Raw genomic sequence first — 19,218 nt, forward strand, 5'->3', positions numbered from 1 at the left:
TTAGTTTCTTTTTCATGAAAATGAAGAAAAGAACTTGTATTAAGAAATTACAAATCAAGAATTGGGAATGGTAATTGCTCCTGCTGAAGTGTCATTCTTTCTCACCTATACTTGAACAGAGAATAAGAAACTTTTGCTTCCAGTTATAGAAATTCTTCTGGGGAATAACTCAGTTGAGGGCAACTTTATTCTTTTCCTATTTATCTATTACTTTGACGGGTTGAAAGTCACATCAAACAAGGGCTATTCTATATTCTTATTATCTTCCACTAGTGTTTAAAATTTTTAAACACATTAAACATTGAGCAGATATGTGTTCAGTGCTTATTATATTCCAAGTACTGTGCTGGGCACTGGGAATAAAAAGAACATGCTGTGATCTCTGACCCTGGAGGACTTCATCATGATAAGGCACCACAGTGCCGTGCAGAGAGCGTTAGTGTTAGAATCAGCACATCCAACTCTGCCTCTTCGCAGTGTGTAACAGAGAGCGAGTTGTCTTAACGTCTCTGAGCTGGTTTCCTCTTCTGTAAAATGAGAGAGTTGGCCTAAGTGATCTCTGCATCTGACATTCGATTATTCCCAAATGGGATATTTTTCTTAAGGTTACTAACTTAAAGCTGGTGTGAGGATCAAATTAGAAAAAATTTACGAAAGGACTTTAAAAACTATTAGGTGTTGTCTAAACAAAGACATTACTAATTATTTACTGATTTGGCAGTATTTACTAATGCTTTTGGTCCAAAGACCAGATGCATTAGGTGTTATAATTAAGTTACAGAAGTTTAAGAAATAAAGGATGACCTTTTCATGACTTTGGCTCTGAGTTCTAGGCATATTTTAGGGTATCTTATTATCACCGTTATTTAGTAAAGTAGGTACTCTGTAAATGTGCATTGATTTAAGCCATAGGTTTTGAAATTCTGTATAATTATAAGGTACACCACAATCCCTGTGGTTTGGGATTATCTCTTCTATATTAGGCTTATGGAATTCTGGGTTAACTAAGGTAATTGTTCATCAGTATGAAAAAATTGTTTTTAGGCAAATATGCCTGCATATTTACAGCTTGCCATAGGACTACTGTGTCTAAACATAGAGTACATTTCAATTTGGGGTCAGTTTTCTTTGGCTATTTGTCCAGTAAATATTTTCAAGTGTGTGGCAAATACCAGACCTTCCAATGTATGGGTTCTTCAAAAAGTGCAACTGTCTTTTTCTATGTTTGTAGATTATAAGAACCCCTGATAATATGCCCAAGGACTGAGCCCATAAGCCAATTCAAAAAGTTGAATCAGTAATTATGTTTTAATTATTATTATAGGTGTTTATTCTCAGATCTAAGTAATAGTTTCAGCCCTCTGAAATTTTTTATTGCTAAGCATTATGATTATCACTAGTCTGTTCTTCAGAAGTTTTCATGATGTATACCCTTTTATTTTGTTTGGCTTATTCATAATTATGGCTAGATAATTTACTGTTGAAATGGTGAGACTTTCACTCAAAGCTGCTTCCAAAGTAAGATTTGAGTATATTTTCATTTGCAAAGTTACTGGCAATAAAGAGTAATAACTATTGCTTATTTAATCTGCCAGCATTTAAGCTTTCACATTAATTTTATGTTTATGACTATATGATTATAAACTTGATTTACCTTCAGCTTTTGAAGAATAAAACCATTACCCTGTTTTACTGGTAAACTCATATACCTAATGACTCATGCCTTTTATATATGTTAGGAAAATGGTGTTTCATTGTTAAAGTTAGAATTGAGTTAGTCAACCAGAAGTGAACCTCTAATTGTTTCCAAATGCTTCCTCTTTGGGTTTGGATGAAGCTCTAAGTGTTAGCTCAGTCAGGAATTTGCTAAGCTTGTCTTTTTCCCAGTATCCTTTCATTATGGGTAGATAGATCCATGCTAAAATCTGTTTTATGATTTCCCATTACGATAGTTAATCAGAAAAATATGGACGCAAACTCCTGAGCTAAACACTAAAAAGCAAAAATAAAGTTTCTGCAAGTTTCTTTTACATTTTTATGATCTTTGAAATTGTTACAGAAATTGACCTTGGTTCTGAATTGCTGAAAGATTTTAGCAAGTACCTTTCTCCCTCTTCCACAGTTTCATGACCTACTTCTAGTTACCTCTGAAATCCTTACATGATTTTAGAATTCCTATTAGACAGAATTAGTGTGACACATCCATGTGCTTTGGCGAAATGCTTGCTGCTGTTGAATATAAACATTTTATTAAATTTCTACTGAAGCAGGCAGCCATTTCAAATCTTATAATATAGCAAAATCAATAAACACCTCATTGACCCTTACCAAAAAAAACACCGCTGTTATATATTATTTCCTTATATCATTGATATCTTTTATTTAGTTATTTTAAAATTAATTTTATTAAAATGTTTATTTGCATTATGATTTTTTTTTAAAAAAATTTTTTTTCAACGTTTATTTATTTTTTTGGGGACAGAGAGAGACAGAGCATGAACGGGGGGAAGGGCAGAGAGAGAGGGAGACACAGAATCGGAAACAGGCTCCAGGCTCCGAGCCATCAGCCCAGAGCCTGACGTGGGGCTCGAACTCACGGACCGTGAGATCGTGACCTGGCTGAAGTCAGATGCTTAACCTACTGCGCCATCCAGGTGCCCCGGCATTATGATTCTTAAATTGAATGTTAAAGTAAATGATTTCTAAATTCCCTGTTAATTCTAATAGTGTGTTATCTGTGATCATGGAACTTCTTCACCAGTTCTAGAATCCTCAAACTAAGCCACATGTGAATAAATGAATTTTATGAGAAAAGAGGAAATACTAGTCCATCCATCCTTCCTTCCTTCCCACCCTCCTCCTCCTCCTCCTCCTTCTTTTTTAAACAAATGTGATGGCAAGGCATAGCTGGCTTTGGGAAGCAACATACATGGAATATAGACATAAAAAGTTGAACAAAGGTTTGGATAAATTTGTAGATGGTTGTTCTGGGTGCCTTATTAAGAGACTGTGTTGGGGAAATGTCCTTAAGGTTTTAAGGCTGATCTCTTCAAGGATTATTATAGATTAGACTCATTCATCTCTTACTTACTGTGTTTTAGCTAACACAAAAATTAGAAAAACTAGACTATGCCTAGGTATTCTAAAACATTATATTTAAAAAAAAATTTTTTTAATGTTTACTTTTGAGAGAGAGAGACAGAGTGTGAGCAGGCAAAGGGCAGAGAGAAAGGGAGACACAGAATCTGAAGCAGGCTCCAGGCTCTGAGCTTCAGCACAGAGCCCGACACGGGGCGTGAACCCACAAACTGTGAGATCATGACCTGAGCCGAAGTCGGACCCTTAACCGACTGAGCCGCCCAGGCGCCCCCTAAAACATTATATTTTAAAAGTCATTTGCAAAAAGATGTTTCCCATCTGCTGTTTAATAATATCATTGCTCATAGTGTTTGCCTTCTGCTACAGTAAGGTCTGTATTCTTTTCTATTTTTGCCCATTTTTCTCTATTTTAAAAGGGATATTCAAAAGTAAGTTACCAACACATTAATAAAGAAAACTGTTCGCCAAAAGTTCATGGGAAATGAAAATGGATACAGGCATCGTCTCTAGTTGTTTTCCATTCATATGCACCTTCTTCCAAATGCTGGGCCCTGAATGAGTGTGTGTTGCCTGATTTCCAGTGACCTCTCTATAGGCTTTTTCAAAAGTTGTGGATTCCATTAAAGTAGCTATTGTGTATTATTTATCGTTTTATTTCCAGTGCCTAGCACATGCTTGGCTCATAGTAGGCATATAATAAATGTTGACTTGAACTTTTCAAAATTGAATTTGGAGTCCAAAGTCTTGGTCTTTTTATTCTAGCTCTCCTACTCACTAGCTGTGTCCTTCAGCAAGTTCCTTTGGTGTTCTAGACCATCATTTCCAAATCTAGAGTAAGATTCCATCTAGTTCTAGGAAATTTGATACCAAATAGTTCAATAGTTGCTTATTCATATTGATTGCTTAATAAAATCCATTTGCAGGAGTAAAGCAGTTTGTCAAGTAGATCTCTCCTCATTTTGTGATGCTTGATATACATATATACAGATGTATATATACGTATACATATATATATGTAACATTTTCTTTCATTTCCAAATATATTCTTGCACTAGTATTCCTTATAGTTTGACCATTTTTTTCCTTATGGAATGAAAAATGAAGATGGAAGGAATTGCCTAGATATTTAATCCACTTCCTCATTTTACAGATGAGAAAATTGGTGCTCTGGAAGGCTATACAATTTGTCCAGAGTTATTTAATGGCAGAATTAGAACCCAAGTATCATGAGTCCATTTTCTACCTCAGATATCTTTAGGCATTATTAGCAGTTCCTTGGGATAAAGATTGAAGAAGAAATGATCAAAATAGCTAAATTTTTCTGTGTGGTTCTAAGAGGTACATAGAAAAAAAAAACAACCTCTTTTTTCTCAAACTTTCATTATAGCAGAACCATTTTTGTGCCTCACTTTCTGAAAAGTACAGTAAGGAAAGTAGGAAAACATAAAAATTGTAAGTTACTTTGTAAAAATATTCTATGACTGGTCCTTTCTTTTTCTTGAGAAATGATGGAGAGGGGAAAGAAAAATGTTATAATGGTTGAATTGTAGCCTGTGAGTCTACCAACATGTTTTTCTTTGCCTTTTTTATAAACCCAGGGCATCCTCACCTGTATAATAATAACAGCACAGTAGATAGAAACAGATACTGCTCTTCAGGTTACATGAAGGAATAACCAATATTCTTTTGCTGTAAAAATCCTTAACCCCACTTCTAGTTGCTCTAACATTGCCATAGGTAGCGCAGATTTTTTTTTTTTTTTTTTAAGGAGCACAGAAAGGACATTTCGTGCAGTTGAGAGAAGAACAGTTTGGGATCAGGAAATATACCCTAGAAGGGGTGACACTTGAGATTTTAGAGAAGGAATAAAAGCCAGACTACAAGGCAGTTTAGGGACATTCTAGGCAGAAGTGACAGCATGAGTAAGCATGAAAAGAAGAAACAGCTAAAAGTAAAGCGCAAGGATGTTTGGTTTGAGGGCTTAAAATGTGAAGCAAGGATTGATAGGATGTGAAGCTAGGCAGGGCAGATCCAAAAATATACCATGTTGAAGAGCTTACATTTAATCCCCTAGGCAGTGGGGAGCTTTTAAGGGATTTTTTTTTTTTTTAATGGGGAAGGGATAATAGGGTCAGATACTGATTTTAGATAGATTAGTCTAATAGTTTTAAAAAGAATGGTTATATTAGTTATCTAAGAATGCATAACAAATAAAAAAAACCTAGTAGCTAAAATAATGGGCATTATCTTATAGTTTTGGTTCAGGAACCTGGTCATAGTCAGTGAGGATCCTTGGCTCAGAGTCACTCACAAGATGGCAGTCAAGGTGTCAGCCAGGGCTACAGTCATTCTAAGGTTCATTTGGGGGAGAATCCACTTCTAAGGTCACTGAAGTGGTTGTTGAAAGTACTGAGTTCCTTTTGGACTATTGGACTGAGGGTCTCAGTTCCTCCAAGGAGGCATCCCTCAGTTGCTTGTCACTTGGGCTTTTCCTTAGAATAGGTCACAACATGACAGCTGTGAGCAAAGTGAGAGCATAAGAGAGCAGGGTGAACAAGATGGAAGCCAGAGTCTTTTAACCTGATTTTAGAAGTGCCATGTCCCACTTTTGCTGTGCTGTATTCAAGTCACTAGGTCCAGCCCACACTCAAGAGTAGGGGATTGCACAAGAACATGAATAGTAGGGAGGCATGGGCCATTGGGATCCATCTTCGAAGCTGCTTATCACAATGGACTTGAAGTAAGACTAGAGGCAAAAATGGCCCGCTAGGAGGCTATTATAATAATCCAAGTGAAGATGTAGAGATTATTGTAGACAAGTGTAGTAGAATGACAAGGATGGAGGCAAGAGAGATTTAGGATGTTAAATCTTGAGAACTTAGTGATTGAGAGCACGGGGGTTTAAAGGGAGAAGAAGGAATTAAAGGTGGCATCTAATTATTCGTACTTAGCTCTTCATCTGACTAAAGAATATTTTCACTTGAATGTGACTTAACCTCCTGTCTACACTGAGTTTTCATCTTCACTACTGCCATTCCCTCCATGCTTTTTGTCTTTTGGACTTGTCCTTGGTGTCACTTCACTGTTTCTTCACTACATCCAGTTAGACACCAGTTATTTCTCTCCATATCTGTTTAATTTTCCTAGTTATCTCTGTTCCTATCTTACTTTCATTATCCAAGTACTTATCACTGTGCACTTAACGTGTGGGAACAGTCTCGTAATTGCTTCCTTCTGCCCATTTCCTATCTTTAATCTAGATTCTAAAACATCTAATATTTGCTTATCTATCATTGATTTAACCAACAAGTATTTGTTGTGGGCTGACTTTGGAACCAGCACTTTACTAGGCCTCCTTGGGAATTGTGAGGAAGACAAGCATCCTCTCTGTTCTCATTGTCTTTGTTCTTTGAATGTCTCCTCTTCCTTTCCACCTGTCAGAAACATCACTAATTTTGGGGGGTGTCTGGCTGGCTCAGTCAGAGGAGTACATGACTCTTGATTTTGGAGTTGTGAATTCAAGCACCACATCAGATGTAGAGATTACTTAAATGAAAACAAAACTTAAAAAAAAAATATCACTAATATTTAAGGTACATTTCAACTTCTGCCTATCTTGAAATATATGTTTCTTTTGTCTCTGTCTCCTACAGCTGTAACTAGAAGGGATTTTACTTTGGAAATTTTGAGATTGTCCACATTTAAAAGAGAGCACTGGCTTAAGTTATTAGTGCAGTGAAGCTTTTTCTGACCTCCTTTCTCAGTCTGCTTCAAGCAGTAGAGCTGTGCCTGGCCACCCTGACCCACTGGAATCCTGTGGAGAGCTTTTTTTTTTTTTTAATTTTTTTTTTTTAATGTTTGTTTATTTTTGAGACAGAGAGAGACAGAGCATGAACGGGGGAGGGGCAGAGAGAGAGGGAGACACAGAATCGGAAGCAGGCTCCAGGCTCTGAGCCATCAGCCCAGAGCCCGACGCGGGGCTCGAACTCACGGACCACGAGATCGTGACCTGAGCTGAAGTCAGACGCTTAACCAACTGAGCCACCCAGGCGCCCCTGTGGAGAGCTTTTTAAAAACATATGCCGTGGAATACCTGGGTGGCTCAGTTGGTTGAGTGTCCACCTCTTGGTATCGACTCAGCTCATGATCTCACGGTTTGGGAGTTTGAGCTCTGTATCGGGCTCTGCACTGACAGCATGGAGCCTACTTGGGATTCTCCTCTCTCTTCTTTCTGCCCCTCCCTTCTTTGTGCGCTCTCTCTCTCTCTCTCTCTCTCTCTCTCTCTCCCCCTCAAGATAAATAAATAAAAACTTTTAAAAATAGTAAACAAATGAGAACAGATGCCTTGACTTCCCTTCAAAGATTCTGATTTAATCTGTCAGAAATGAAAACAAGTAAGACTCTAAGGTGAATTTGATGTCTAGATAGTTAAGAGAACTACTGCAGTAGAGTCACCCTCATCATTGTACTGTTAGTTGTTTTGTGGACATTTAACCATCCAAAGAGCTTAAAGTAGTGATTTCCAAATACTGGTGGAGGACTGGCTACAGCAATACACACAGACATTCAGACCCTGTCACTAAAGGTGCTGATGCACTAGATCTGTGGTTATATGGAGGCTTCTCTACTTTTTATTTTATTTTATTTAAAAATTTTTTAAATCTATATTTATTTATTATTATTACTATTATTATTTTTTTTTTTTTGAGAAAGAGACAGAGTGCGAGCAAGGGAGGAACAGAGAGGGAGACATGGGATCTGAAGCAGGCTCCAGGCTCCGAGCTGTCACACAGAGTCCGACGCAGGGCTCAAACTCACGAACTGTGAGATCATGACCTGAGCCAGAATCAGACGCTTAACTGAGCCACCCAGGCACCCCTCCTTTCTATTTTTTAAATAATGAAAGATATATAACTGGTAATGAAAGATATATAATTGATATGTAATTGGGCTGTAAAAATATTGGATGAACGGGCTAATATACCATATTAACTTTTTGTATTTTTCCTTACAATACTATTCAGATACATACATGTAATATTTGATAAACAATAAGGACCAGTTGGCCATTGTATATTTTATAGATTACATTGGAAGATTCTGGTCAATTGAAATAATGCTTTAAATAGCAGTTGAATGACTCCTATGTTTAGATTTTTGATGCTTCAATACTATTCAGTAGTATAGTTCAGTGTTTCGTATGTTAGTGCACTTTATCTAGCTCTTTTATTTTTAATAATAACTTAACGATCACAGGACAAATTTAGAACAATGACTAGATTCTTTCTTCTTCATATTATTCTGATAAATCTTACTATGCTCTAGTATAGGGAGGTATATTATTACTTTCTTGCAGAATGGGATTGTCAGAATGGATTTAATAAATGTTTTCTTCCTTTTCTTTAGCGTTATTCCTCTTTTAAGAGAATCTGTTGGCATATTAATGCAGAGAACCCCTCCAGTGTTGGAAAATACTCTGCCTCAGTGCTATCAGAGGGTAAGTTTCAGAGCTTCCAAGCCATTAAATTTTATGTTGTTTCCAAGCTGTTAGGGTTTTTAACTTTTACAAATGTGGGTAGCATATGTATATAATTTAGTATTTCTTCAAGATTGAATGCTGACCATGAATGCTATTTACACAAACCAGAATAAAATCATTGGAAAATACTGAACTTTACTAAGGAAAATGTGGTAGAACTTGTCCCCGTTTAGAATTTGAGCAGTTCTTTTAAAATATAGGTATGAATAGCAGATGATATAAGCATTTATTCAACCTGTATTTTTTGAGCTCCTACTTTGTGCCAGGTATTCTAATAAGGTACTAAGGATATAAGAGTAAGCAAGACAGACAGTGTCTCTGTTCTCGAAGAGTGTACGGTCTAGTGGGGAAAAACAGGCACTAAATACCTTGAGAAGTAAGAAAATATCCATGACGTTACTATAATAGAAATAAAACAAAGTGATGTGGTAGACATGGATGGTTACCTTAGATTCACTAAGGAAATTATATTCAAGGAAATCGAAACCTTGATGACATGAAGGAGCCAGCCTTATGAAAATCGTGGAGGAGAGGGTTTCAGGCAAAGGAACAGTTTATGCTTAGCGCAGAAGTTCTGTGGCTGGAACTAATTTTGAGTTGTGAGGAACAGAAGAAAAGGCTACTGTGGCTGGAGTGTAATCAACAAAGGGATGAGTGGCTGGAAAGGCTGCAGAGAATGGTAGGGGCCAGATCATACAGAGATTTTGGTCTTACCAAGAAGTTTAGATTTAATTTTAATCCAGTGGGAAGCATTAGAAAATTTTTAGGCAGGTACAGTGTCCTAAAACTTATGTTTTTAAAAGATTATTCTGCTTGCTACTGGAGAACAAATTCTAGAGAGAATGAAAGAAAGAAAGCCAGTGATGAGGCTGTTGTTATCTATGTGGGGAGAAATAGTGGCTAGGACTAAAGAGGTAGCAGTGAAGATGGAGGTAAGGACATATTTGGGATACATTTTCGGAGATGGATTATATATTAGTGGAGAGGAGAAAAAGTATTGCCTCTCAGCTAGGTAGATGCTGATACCATTTGTTAAGATTAATGTTGTATTGATGTAGGTTTGAGGATGGAAAATCCCCCAAATCAAGCGTTCTATTCTGCATATGTTAGAATTGAAGCACCTACTATTGGTATAGGGGAAATATAAATGCAGTGGTTGGATATGCAGATCTGATGTTCAGGGACAGATTAGGTAGGGCTAGAAAGAGTTTTGAGACATCAATATATGAATATTTGAAATATTAGGATTATATGAGATTACCTTGGGAGAATTAAGCTCTCTTCTTTTTACCTTTACTCTCACCTCCAGATTTACAGCACAGGCGGTAGAAAGCCAGGAAAAGGAGTGGTTAGTAAGGGAACTGGAAAACCAGAAGAGTGTAGTCTCTCAGAACTGAAGAAGGAAGCAGTAATCAACTGCCCTGAATCTTTCTGAGGGGCAAGCAGGGTAGGAACAGAGAAGTTACCATTGACTGGCATCATGAACATCGCTAATGACCTTGATAAGACCAGTTTCAGAGGAGTTTGGGGAGGAGAGCATGATTTGAGTAGATTAAGGAGAAAATGAATTGGGGAAATTAGGGATAGTAGCTAAGACTATTTAAGAAGTGTTGCTGTAAAACCCAATGTTTGTAGCAGCACTATCAACAATAGCCAAAGTATGGAAAGAGCCCAAATGTCCATCGATGGATGAATGCATAAAGAAGATGTGGTATATATATACAATGGAGTATTACTCTGCAATCAAAAAGAATGAAATCTTGCCATTTACAGCTGCATGGATGGAACTGGAGGGTATTATGCTAAGTGAAATTAGAGAAAGACAAAAATCATATGACTTCACTCATATGAGGACTTTAAGAGACAAAACAGATGAACATAAGGGAAGGGAAACAAAAATAATATAAAAACAGAGAGGGGGACATAACAGAAGAGACTCATAAATATGGAGAACAAACTGAGGGTTGCTGGAGGGGTTGTGGGAGGGGGGATGGGCTAAATGGGTAAGGAGCACTAGGGAATCTACTCCTGAAATCATTGTTGCACTATATGCTAACTAACTTGGATGTAAATTAAAAAAATAAACTAAATAAAAATTTAAAAAGAATAATAAAAAAAAATTTAAAAAGTAAAAAAAAAAGAAGTGCTGCTGTTAAAAGGAGCAAAGAAATGAGGTGACAGCCTGGTATGGATGTAGTATCAGGCAGTATCAGTTTTTAAAATAAGATATTTTAGAACAGTGCTGTCCCATAGAACTTTCCCCAGTAATGGAAATATTGTATAATCTGCACCATCCAGTACAGAGATCAGAAACAGCATGTGGCTATTGAGCACTTGAAGTATGGCTAGCACAACTGACTTTGTTAATGTATTTTAATTCTCATGTAGTTAAACAGGCACATGTGTGTAGTTATTTCTGTATTACACAGTGTAGTTCAGGAGCATGTTTGTTATTGATAGGAATGGGCCATCCTAGAGGAAGAAATCGATGGTATGGTAGTAAAGGTGGTTATTGAAAGAATGAAGTTCTTAAGAAGAAAAAGGATAGAACTGAAAGCCCTATGGGGGAATTCGGTGTAGAAGGAAGCCAGGGGTACTGTATCCCTGGAGGGGGGGCCAGAAAGTGCTGACATAGGGTTCAGTCAGTTAAGCATTGACTTTGGCTCAGGTCATGATCTCATGGTTCCTGGGTTCAAGCCCCGTGTCGGGCTCTGCCCTGGCAGTGTGGGGCCTGCTTGGGATTCTCTCTCTCTGCCCCTCCCCTGCTCGTATGTTGTCTTTCTCTTTCTCAAAATAAATAAACTTAAAAAAAAAAATGTGCTGACATAGATGAGGGTCAACTGGTGGATTTGGTGGTATAGGATAAGGGATTTTCTATGTACTTTTATTTTCTTTATGATTTATAAGGCAGTGTAATCAAACAAAAAAGCTTAGAAAGCCAGAGGAAAAAAGAAGAAGGTGTAAAAGGGGGTTTTTTTTGAAGGAGGGAAAGTGAAGTGTTGCCCATTTTGACATTTGTGGTTATGATTGTAAGGTAGGATAGTCATCATAATTATGACTAATTATGAATAATTAAGAGAAGGGAGCAATTTATTGACTGTTTACTATAAAGCTGGTTCCTGTACTAAGTATTTTACATATATTGTTTCTGGTCTTCACCATATTTATACAGGGTAAGTTTTATCGTCCTTTGCATAGGTAAAATTGAGGCTCGGAGAATTTAACTCATCCAAGGTCACAAATGCTAGTGGCTGAGCCAGCATTCTACTCCTTATCCATCTGACTCCAAAGCTCATGCCCTTTCTGTTCTACCACACCATCAGAGTAGGAAAAGCAACACAGATTTTCATCTGTAACTACAGTTTCCCCGTATTTTTTAATGTGAGGAGAGTTAAAGTCAGTTTGTCTAGGAATCATACCTTAGTCTTACTACAAGAGTACTTGCTTTCTTAGAGGTAGAAGAAATCTATTCAGTTGGTTATTTCACTCACAGTATATCCCCTGAAGATGCCATTTAGAAAAATGTAGGGTGATAATCAGGTTCTAGCCACTACATCATCAGAGTCCTGAAAGAGGAAGAAAAAATACACCTTGACCTCTTTTCCCAGTAAAAGCAGTTTTTAAAAAGGGCATGGTGGGTAGTGTCTCAAATTTCCTACCAACTGTCTTGGAGTTTATAGAAAATAATGCCTACGTTCATCAAATTCTGATAAAAATGAATGTTTTTGATAGATCTAAGTTCCACTTTCTTAATTAACATTCCAAATGGATTACTTAAAAATCAGAGAATCTCAGAATTGAAAAGGATCTTGTCTTTTTGGTAATAGGCATTCTAACAGGTGTAAGGTGGTAATTCATTGTGGTTTTGATTTGCATTTCCCTAGTGATTAATGAGTTGAACTCCTTTTTACCTGTTGTTCATCTGTATGTCTTCTCTGGAAAAATGTCTATTCTAATCCTCTGTCCATTTTTTTTTAACGTTTATTTATTTTTGAGGGAGAGACAGAGCATGAGTGGGGAAGGGGCAGAGAGAGAGGGAGACACAGAATCCGAAGCAGGCTTCAGGCTCTGAGCTGTCAGCACAGAGTCCAACATGGGGCTTGAACTCACGAACTGCAAGATCATGACCAGAGCCAAAGCCGGATGCTTAACTGACTGAGCCACTCAGGCACCCCTGTCCATTTTTTAATCAGAGAGTTTGGTTTTTTGCTATTGAGTTGTATGAGTTATTTTTATATTTTGTATATTAACCCCTACATATTCAATTTTCAATGGTCCTTTCCCACATTTACTTTTTTTCTCATATTACAGCATTTTCTGTATTTCCAAAAACGTATCCATTTTGTTTAGGTTTTCAAAATCATGTTTTTATTTTGTGTGTGTTTATGTATATATATTATACACACACATAGACACACACACAATTTACTGAGCAACTTACTTGGGGCAGGAATTGTTTTTAGGTGCTAAGGATACAAAACATAAAAAAACAAAAATACATCCCTGCTCTTATTGAGCTTAAGTTCTCCTGGAGAGACAGGCAATAAAAATTATGAATAATATAAAGGAGTAATGCAATATGTGACAATATGCTCTAAAAAGTAAAAAAAAAAAAAAAAAAAAAAGCAGAGAAACATGAAAGTGAAAACATTATCTTAGATAAAGTAACAGAAGACCCAGAGCACAGAGTTACAGTAACTTACTGAGATGACATTTGCCTAAAAACCCACACATAGTCGAGTGAGTAGAAATCAGGAAGGGAGGTACACTGCAGGCAGAGGGAACAGCAAATACCCAGAGGCGGGAGTGTGCCAGACTTTTCAGCCAGTGGTGAGGACGCTGGTTTAGCTGGGGAAGAAGGAGCAAGGCCAGGGCAATAGGAGATGAGGTGGTCAGGTAAAGGGGGGGCCATGTGACACGGGTCCGTTAAGTCATCGTGAAAACATTGGTTTTTGTTCAGTGTAAGATGGGAAGTCCTTGGAGGATTTTGAACAGGCAAGTGGCAGCATCTGACCCAAACTAACAGGATCGCACTCGGGCTACTGTGATGAGAATAGATGGAAGAGGTGCAAGAATAGAAATAGAGCAGTTATTAAAATATTTTATTATTGGGGCGCCTGGGTGGCGCAGTCGGTTAAGCGTCCGACTTCAGCCAGGTCACGATATCGCGGCCCGTGAGTTCGAGCCCCGCGTCAGGCTCTGGGCTGATGGCTCAGAGCCTGGAGCCTGTTTCCGATTCTGTGTCTCCCTCTCTCTCTGCCCCTCCCCCGTTCATGCTCTGTCTCTCTCTGTCCCAAAAATAAATAAAAAACGTTGAAAAAAAATATTTTATTATTATTATAATTATACTTGAGATAATAATACTTGATGTATACTTGAGATATATTTGAGATATAATCCAGACTTGAGATAATGCTGTCTTCAGCTAGGCTGATAGCAGTGGAGATGGTGAGAAGTGTTTGGATTCAACTTTTAAAATCTGTTGTGTGTAGTTGGTTTCCCTTTTCATTCTTTTTTTTTTTTTTTTTTTTAAACCTCCATCAGAGGTTGTCTTCCCAATGGTTGTCAGCTTAAGGACAACCTTAAGGAGCCATTGGAAAAACTTAGCGACTTCTCTCTCTTTTTTGTTATCACATGATTCAGAGAAGGGTTTGTGTTGGCATTTAGCTCCTTGGGGACTTGGGGATGCAAAGGTCTTGTAGTTTCTGGCACAGTGAAGAATTGTCCTGTCCAAAATATGCCCCCTTTAAGAAATACTGACTTCTCTACTTCACTAATCTTTCAAAGAGCTACTTTTTTGATAGTGTGAATTCTAACAGTTTCTAAATCTCTGGTTCATTAATTTCTGTCCTTTATTTCCTTCCTTCCAATTTCGTGGAGTTCACTTTGTTGTTCTAGTTTCTTAGCTCATTTGTGTTCTCTGATCAATGTATTTGAAAAGTGAAAATTTCCATCTAGGTGCTCTGTTAGCTGTACCCTACATATTTTGATAGGGCTTCATTCATATTTCCCAAACACCTGCCACAGCACATAATGAGTACCCAATAGGTATTTGCTAGTTAATTCAAATATCTCCAGCCCCTTTTTACATTATTTTTAATGTTTATTTATTATTGAGAGAGACAGAGACAGAGTGTGAGCAGGGGAGGGATAGAGACAGAGGGAGACACAGAATCCAAAGCAGGCTCCAGGCTCTGAGCTGTCAACACAGAGCCCGACATGGGGTTCGAACCCACGAACTGTGAAATCATGACCTGAGTCAAAGTCGGACCTTTAACAACTGAGCCACCCAAGCACTCCACTCCAACCCCGTTTTTGAACCAGAGAATAGAATCCATGTTTACTGCAGTGCCACGTAATAATATGATAATATTATGGTTAATAATTTAAGTAAGAGTTTACTGAACTGTTGCATATAATAATAATTAAATAACATACATAATAAAATAAGGGGGCCCTTGTGCTTGATTACGGTGCTAATATCTGTCCTTTATATTTTAGGTGCAGCAGTTACAAGGAGTTTACAGTTTACAAGAACAGCACTTCTGGACCTTATGTTCTGATGTTTACGTTGGGACCTTGAAATTAGTAGTAGCACCTGATGCTGATGCCAGGTGGATTTTAAGCCAAACACATAACATTTTTACTCAGGTATGACTTCTTTTATTAACTTCTTAAGGATCTTTGAATTTATCTACTAGCTTAAAAAATATTTACTATTTAACAGAGTAAATACTTATATCTATCCTATCCTATGAGGAAAGTATAAAGGTACTTTTTTCACTCATACTGTCAAATTTGGGATTCTAATTTTAGTTAATACTCTTAAGGAAGATATTCCTATTTACTCATTATTGCACTAATTTGAATTCTTTTAAGAAAAAGTAGATCCTCCTTTATTGTATACTCCTTACAAGGCATATTAAATGCTTTTTAAAGCCAGGAACTAAAATAGCATTTGGAATAAGAATAATGCCTTGTCAGTGGCTTTAGCTAAAAGTAGACTGTGTTAGCAGTTTTGTATGATAGCAAAGCCATAGTTCTGTGTTGATGTAAAAGCTTAATATGCTGTTGTGTTTGGGTTCATAAATTAGTCAATGCATTCCTGCAACCAAATTATTTCATTACATTAATGCTTAAGCCATCGTGGGTTGACATAGTCATGTGACCAATAACCATTGGAGGAGTGATTACTGTGTTCTTCTCTTATCTATTGGGAGAATAAGAACATCTAAGGAGAGAGTGAGAAAATAGAAATTCTTCTCTCACTCCAGTTTGCTGGAAACATTTGGCAAAATTATCTAGATGTTGACACTGCTGCCAAAATTATCTAGCACATAGATCTAGTGAGGAACTGTTTCCATGCCTTGAAACTGTGTGCTTTAAAACTGGCACATGCCTCCTGGTGTGAAGCAGTGAGAAGCATATAACACCACCTGTGTGGTATTCTTGCCAGAGAGGGTTAACGTGAATCTAATCACTAGCAAACAATCAGACAATCCCAGTTTGTGGAAACTTCTACAAGACTGTTAGCCTGCATTGTTACCAACTGTCAGTGTCAAGAAAGGGGGAAAATAACCACTAGGGGATTATGCTAGATTAGAGACTTCACAATTATTTTTTTTTTTTTAATTTTTTTTTTCAACGTTTATTTATTTTTTGGGGGACAGAGAGAGACAGAGCATGAACGGGGGGAGGGGCAGAGAGAGAGGGAGACACAGAATTGGAAACAGGCTCCAGGCTCCGAGCCATCAACCCAGAGCCTGACACGGGGCTCGAACTCACGGACCGCGAGATCGTGACCTGGCTGAAGTCGGACGCTTAACCGACTGCGCCACCCAGGCGCCCCGAGACTTCACAGTTAAATGCAATGCATAATCCTTGGTTGAATCTTGGATTGGAAATAAAAAAACAGGCACAGAGGAAATTATTGGGTGATTGGGCAGTTCGAATATGGACTGCATAATAGTTCATAATAATTGTGTAGGTGTTAGATTTCTTGGGTGTGATAATGATATTGTGGTTATCAAAGAAAGTTCCCATTCTGAGCAGATACATGCTGAAGGATTTAGCGGCAAAGGATCAGGATGTCTGATTTTCAAATGGTTCAGCAAAAGTGAAAAGATTCCTTTTAGAGAAATAAAGGAAATGTGGCAGAATGTAGGCGATGGGTAGATAGGTATTTATCATAATATTCTTTTGATCTTAAAGTTTTTCAAAATAAAAAAGTTAAAAAATAAAAACTTTAGAGACTCCTCATTGCCACCAGGATAAAACCCAAACTTCAGCACAGCCCAATTCAGTTTTCAAGCCTCCTGTTCTTCATTCCTATGTACTTCATATCCCTCCAGACTATTTACTTTCCTGTGTGGGACAAATTGTACTCTGATCTAAAGGTCCATTTCAATTGTTACTTTCCCTCTGAAGCCTAAAAACCCCTCCAAGCAGCATTACTTTATCCTGTGATAACACATATTTATCTGCAGGTTCCTTCCAGACATCATGATTTTGCATTCCCAATACTTAGAAAAATGTACATGTATAATAAATTTGTTGAATAAACAAATTCTTAAAATTGTATTTGAACAAAACTGTCTTTACATATGCTAAGTATGGAAAAAGTATGGTTGGGTTCTCATTGGTCTTTTTAACCACAACACAAAAATACAGTCATGATATATACAGACACACACACACACACACACACACACACACACACAGAAAGGGAAAGAGGGAGAGAAAAAGGAAGAGAGGGAGAGAAACATCGTTATCTTCAGACATGGACAACAGAACATAATATGCAGTTTAGTTAAGTTCAGGACCTTAGTACAAATTCAATGACATCTCAAAAAAAATAGGAAAAAAAATGAAATTTCTCTTCTCTAATAATGAAAAATGTATGTTAATGTTCCTTGGGGGATAAGTAATGAAATAATTTTATGTATAGGCAACAGCAAGACTTACTCTAGTATAAAACAGTCTGCTGGTACCACTTACTCTGGGATCTGAAGAACTACGTGTCTTTTCTTAACAGACACTATAATAAGTCTGTATGATTATGACTTTCATGTCATAATGAAGTGTGCAAGACCTTCACAGTACGTCTGAATCCTTCTCCCACCTCCTTCCTGTGTTAGAGGCTAAAGGAGAATGTGGCTAGCAATAACTTTGCTCTTCCCCCGTTATTTCTAGATCATCATTCTCTCCTTTACCTTTTTCTTCTGGTTCTACCATGTCCTTCCACCCCCATTGTATGAGCCTCTGTTGACCTGTAGGACACACTGTACTCTTCTGTGACTTGGGCGCTTAGTCACGGTTTTCCGTCTGCAGAGGAAATGCCACTTCTAGGTTTAGAAATGCATAAGCAGCTGTGTCTGTGCTTAGGAACTGCTGAAGTTGTAACTGAAGTAGGTGGAGGACGTTCTTCTGGTAACCCTGGAAATCTTGGCTTTTCAAATGGCTGAAGCTGAAAGTTTATTCAGCTGCTTCTTTGGTTTTGGAGACTATATTTGGGTTTTGAAATTTTTAAGCTCTGAAAAATATTTTAAGCCTTTTCATCAGCCAGGGTCAAGCCACCCTCTTCCACGCTCAGCAAACACCAGGGATTTGCAGTGAAGATGGTTCAACACGTTTTTTCTAGAGGGGAGCGGGGGTCACCCTACTGATGTTTCATCCCATCCTTTAATTATTTTACAGTTGTTTGGTGATCATTGTTTTGGTTCTGACATAGCAGAAATTGAAGTTCCAAAAGACTGAGAAGGATCTTCTCAATAATAAGTTACACTTTTTGGTTTTATGACATTTTCAGGTGTCTTTCTTACAGCTGATCTTAAATCAGAATTTAAGTAATAGTTTTTGGTTAGTAAGTTGTTCTTGCTAAACTGTATATGAAGTAACCTTAAACTGAAAGGACCAACACCAGTCTGCGAATTATAATTTTCCATTCTGGTGATAAAACTGTAAGCTTCATGACTCTTTAGAACTGTATATTAGGCATGTCCTTTTTATTCTCATTTTCCTTGGTTATCAATTAATCTTTAATGGCAAAAGGAGTTGGCTTGTTGTGCATGAAGAGAGAGTAAAACAAGTGAATTGGTGAACTTAGATTCCTTAGGGATTTTTAGTTAAGGGATAATACGATTTTTAAACTACAAGGTTTTCTGTTGGCATAAAAAAAGTTCTCTCTCCCATTCTCCCCTGCACTAACTTTTAAAAAAATGAGTTATCATTTGGCAATTGAGGAGATAGAAAACTTATTTTTTATATTTGGTGTATGAACAGGAAGAGAAAGGATACTGGATTAAGACGGCAATTTAACATTTTATGTTTCTTTAAAACTTGCTGATATCATCTGTTAATTTTTTTAATATACTGTTTTGTTAGAAATAATGTTTGAAGAAAAAATCTCAAATATGCTTCAGTTTCATTGCCCTCTTCAGTTCCACAAAGCACTGAAGACAGTCAAGCTTAAGACATGCTCTTTATTCAGTGATAGAACTTCTATCATGATTTCTTTCATCTCTTCTACTCTCCTGTGTCTGTTATGCATATTAAGTCCTGAACCCCTGCTTCCTGCTTCA

The 19,218-nt window shown here is 37.4% G+C and overlaps 1 protein-coding gene across 1 annotated transcript in view; it reads left to right on the plus strand.

The window, feature by feature from the left end:
* The window catches only part of SLC30A7 (solute carrier family 30 member 7), an 87,180-nt gene that overhangs the window by 60,031 nt on the left and 7,931 nt on the right, over nucleotides 1-19,218 (plus strand). The window contains exons 9-10 of the mRNA XM_040471111.1: nucleotides 8,506-8,596; nucleotides 15,140-15,289. Coding sequence (XP_040327045.1) covers nucleotides 8,506-8,596; nucleotides 15,140-15,289 — 241 coding nt within the window. The remainder of the gene's footprint in view (nucleotides 1-8,505; nucleotides 8,597-15,139; nucleotides 15,290-19,218) is intronic.

The sequence above is a fragment of the Herpailurus yagouaroundi genome, unplaced genomic scaffold, assembly GCF_014898765.1.
Source record: "Herpailurus yagouaroundi ecotype Mexico unplaced genomic scaffold, PumYag 77, whole genome shotgun sequence".
Classification (NCBI taxonomy): domain Eukaryota; kingdom Metazoa; phylum Chordata; class Mammalia; order Carnivora; family Felidae; genus Herpailurus; species Herpailurus yagouaroundi.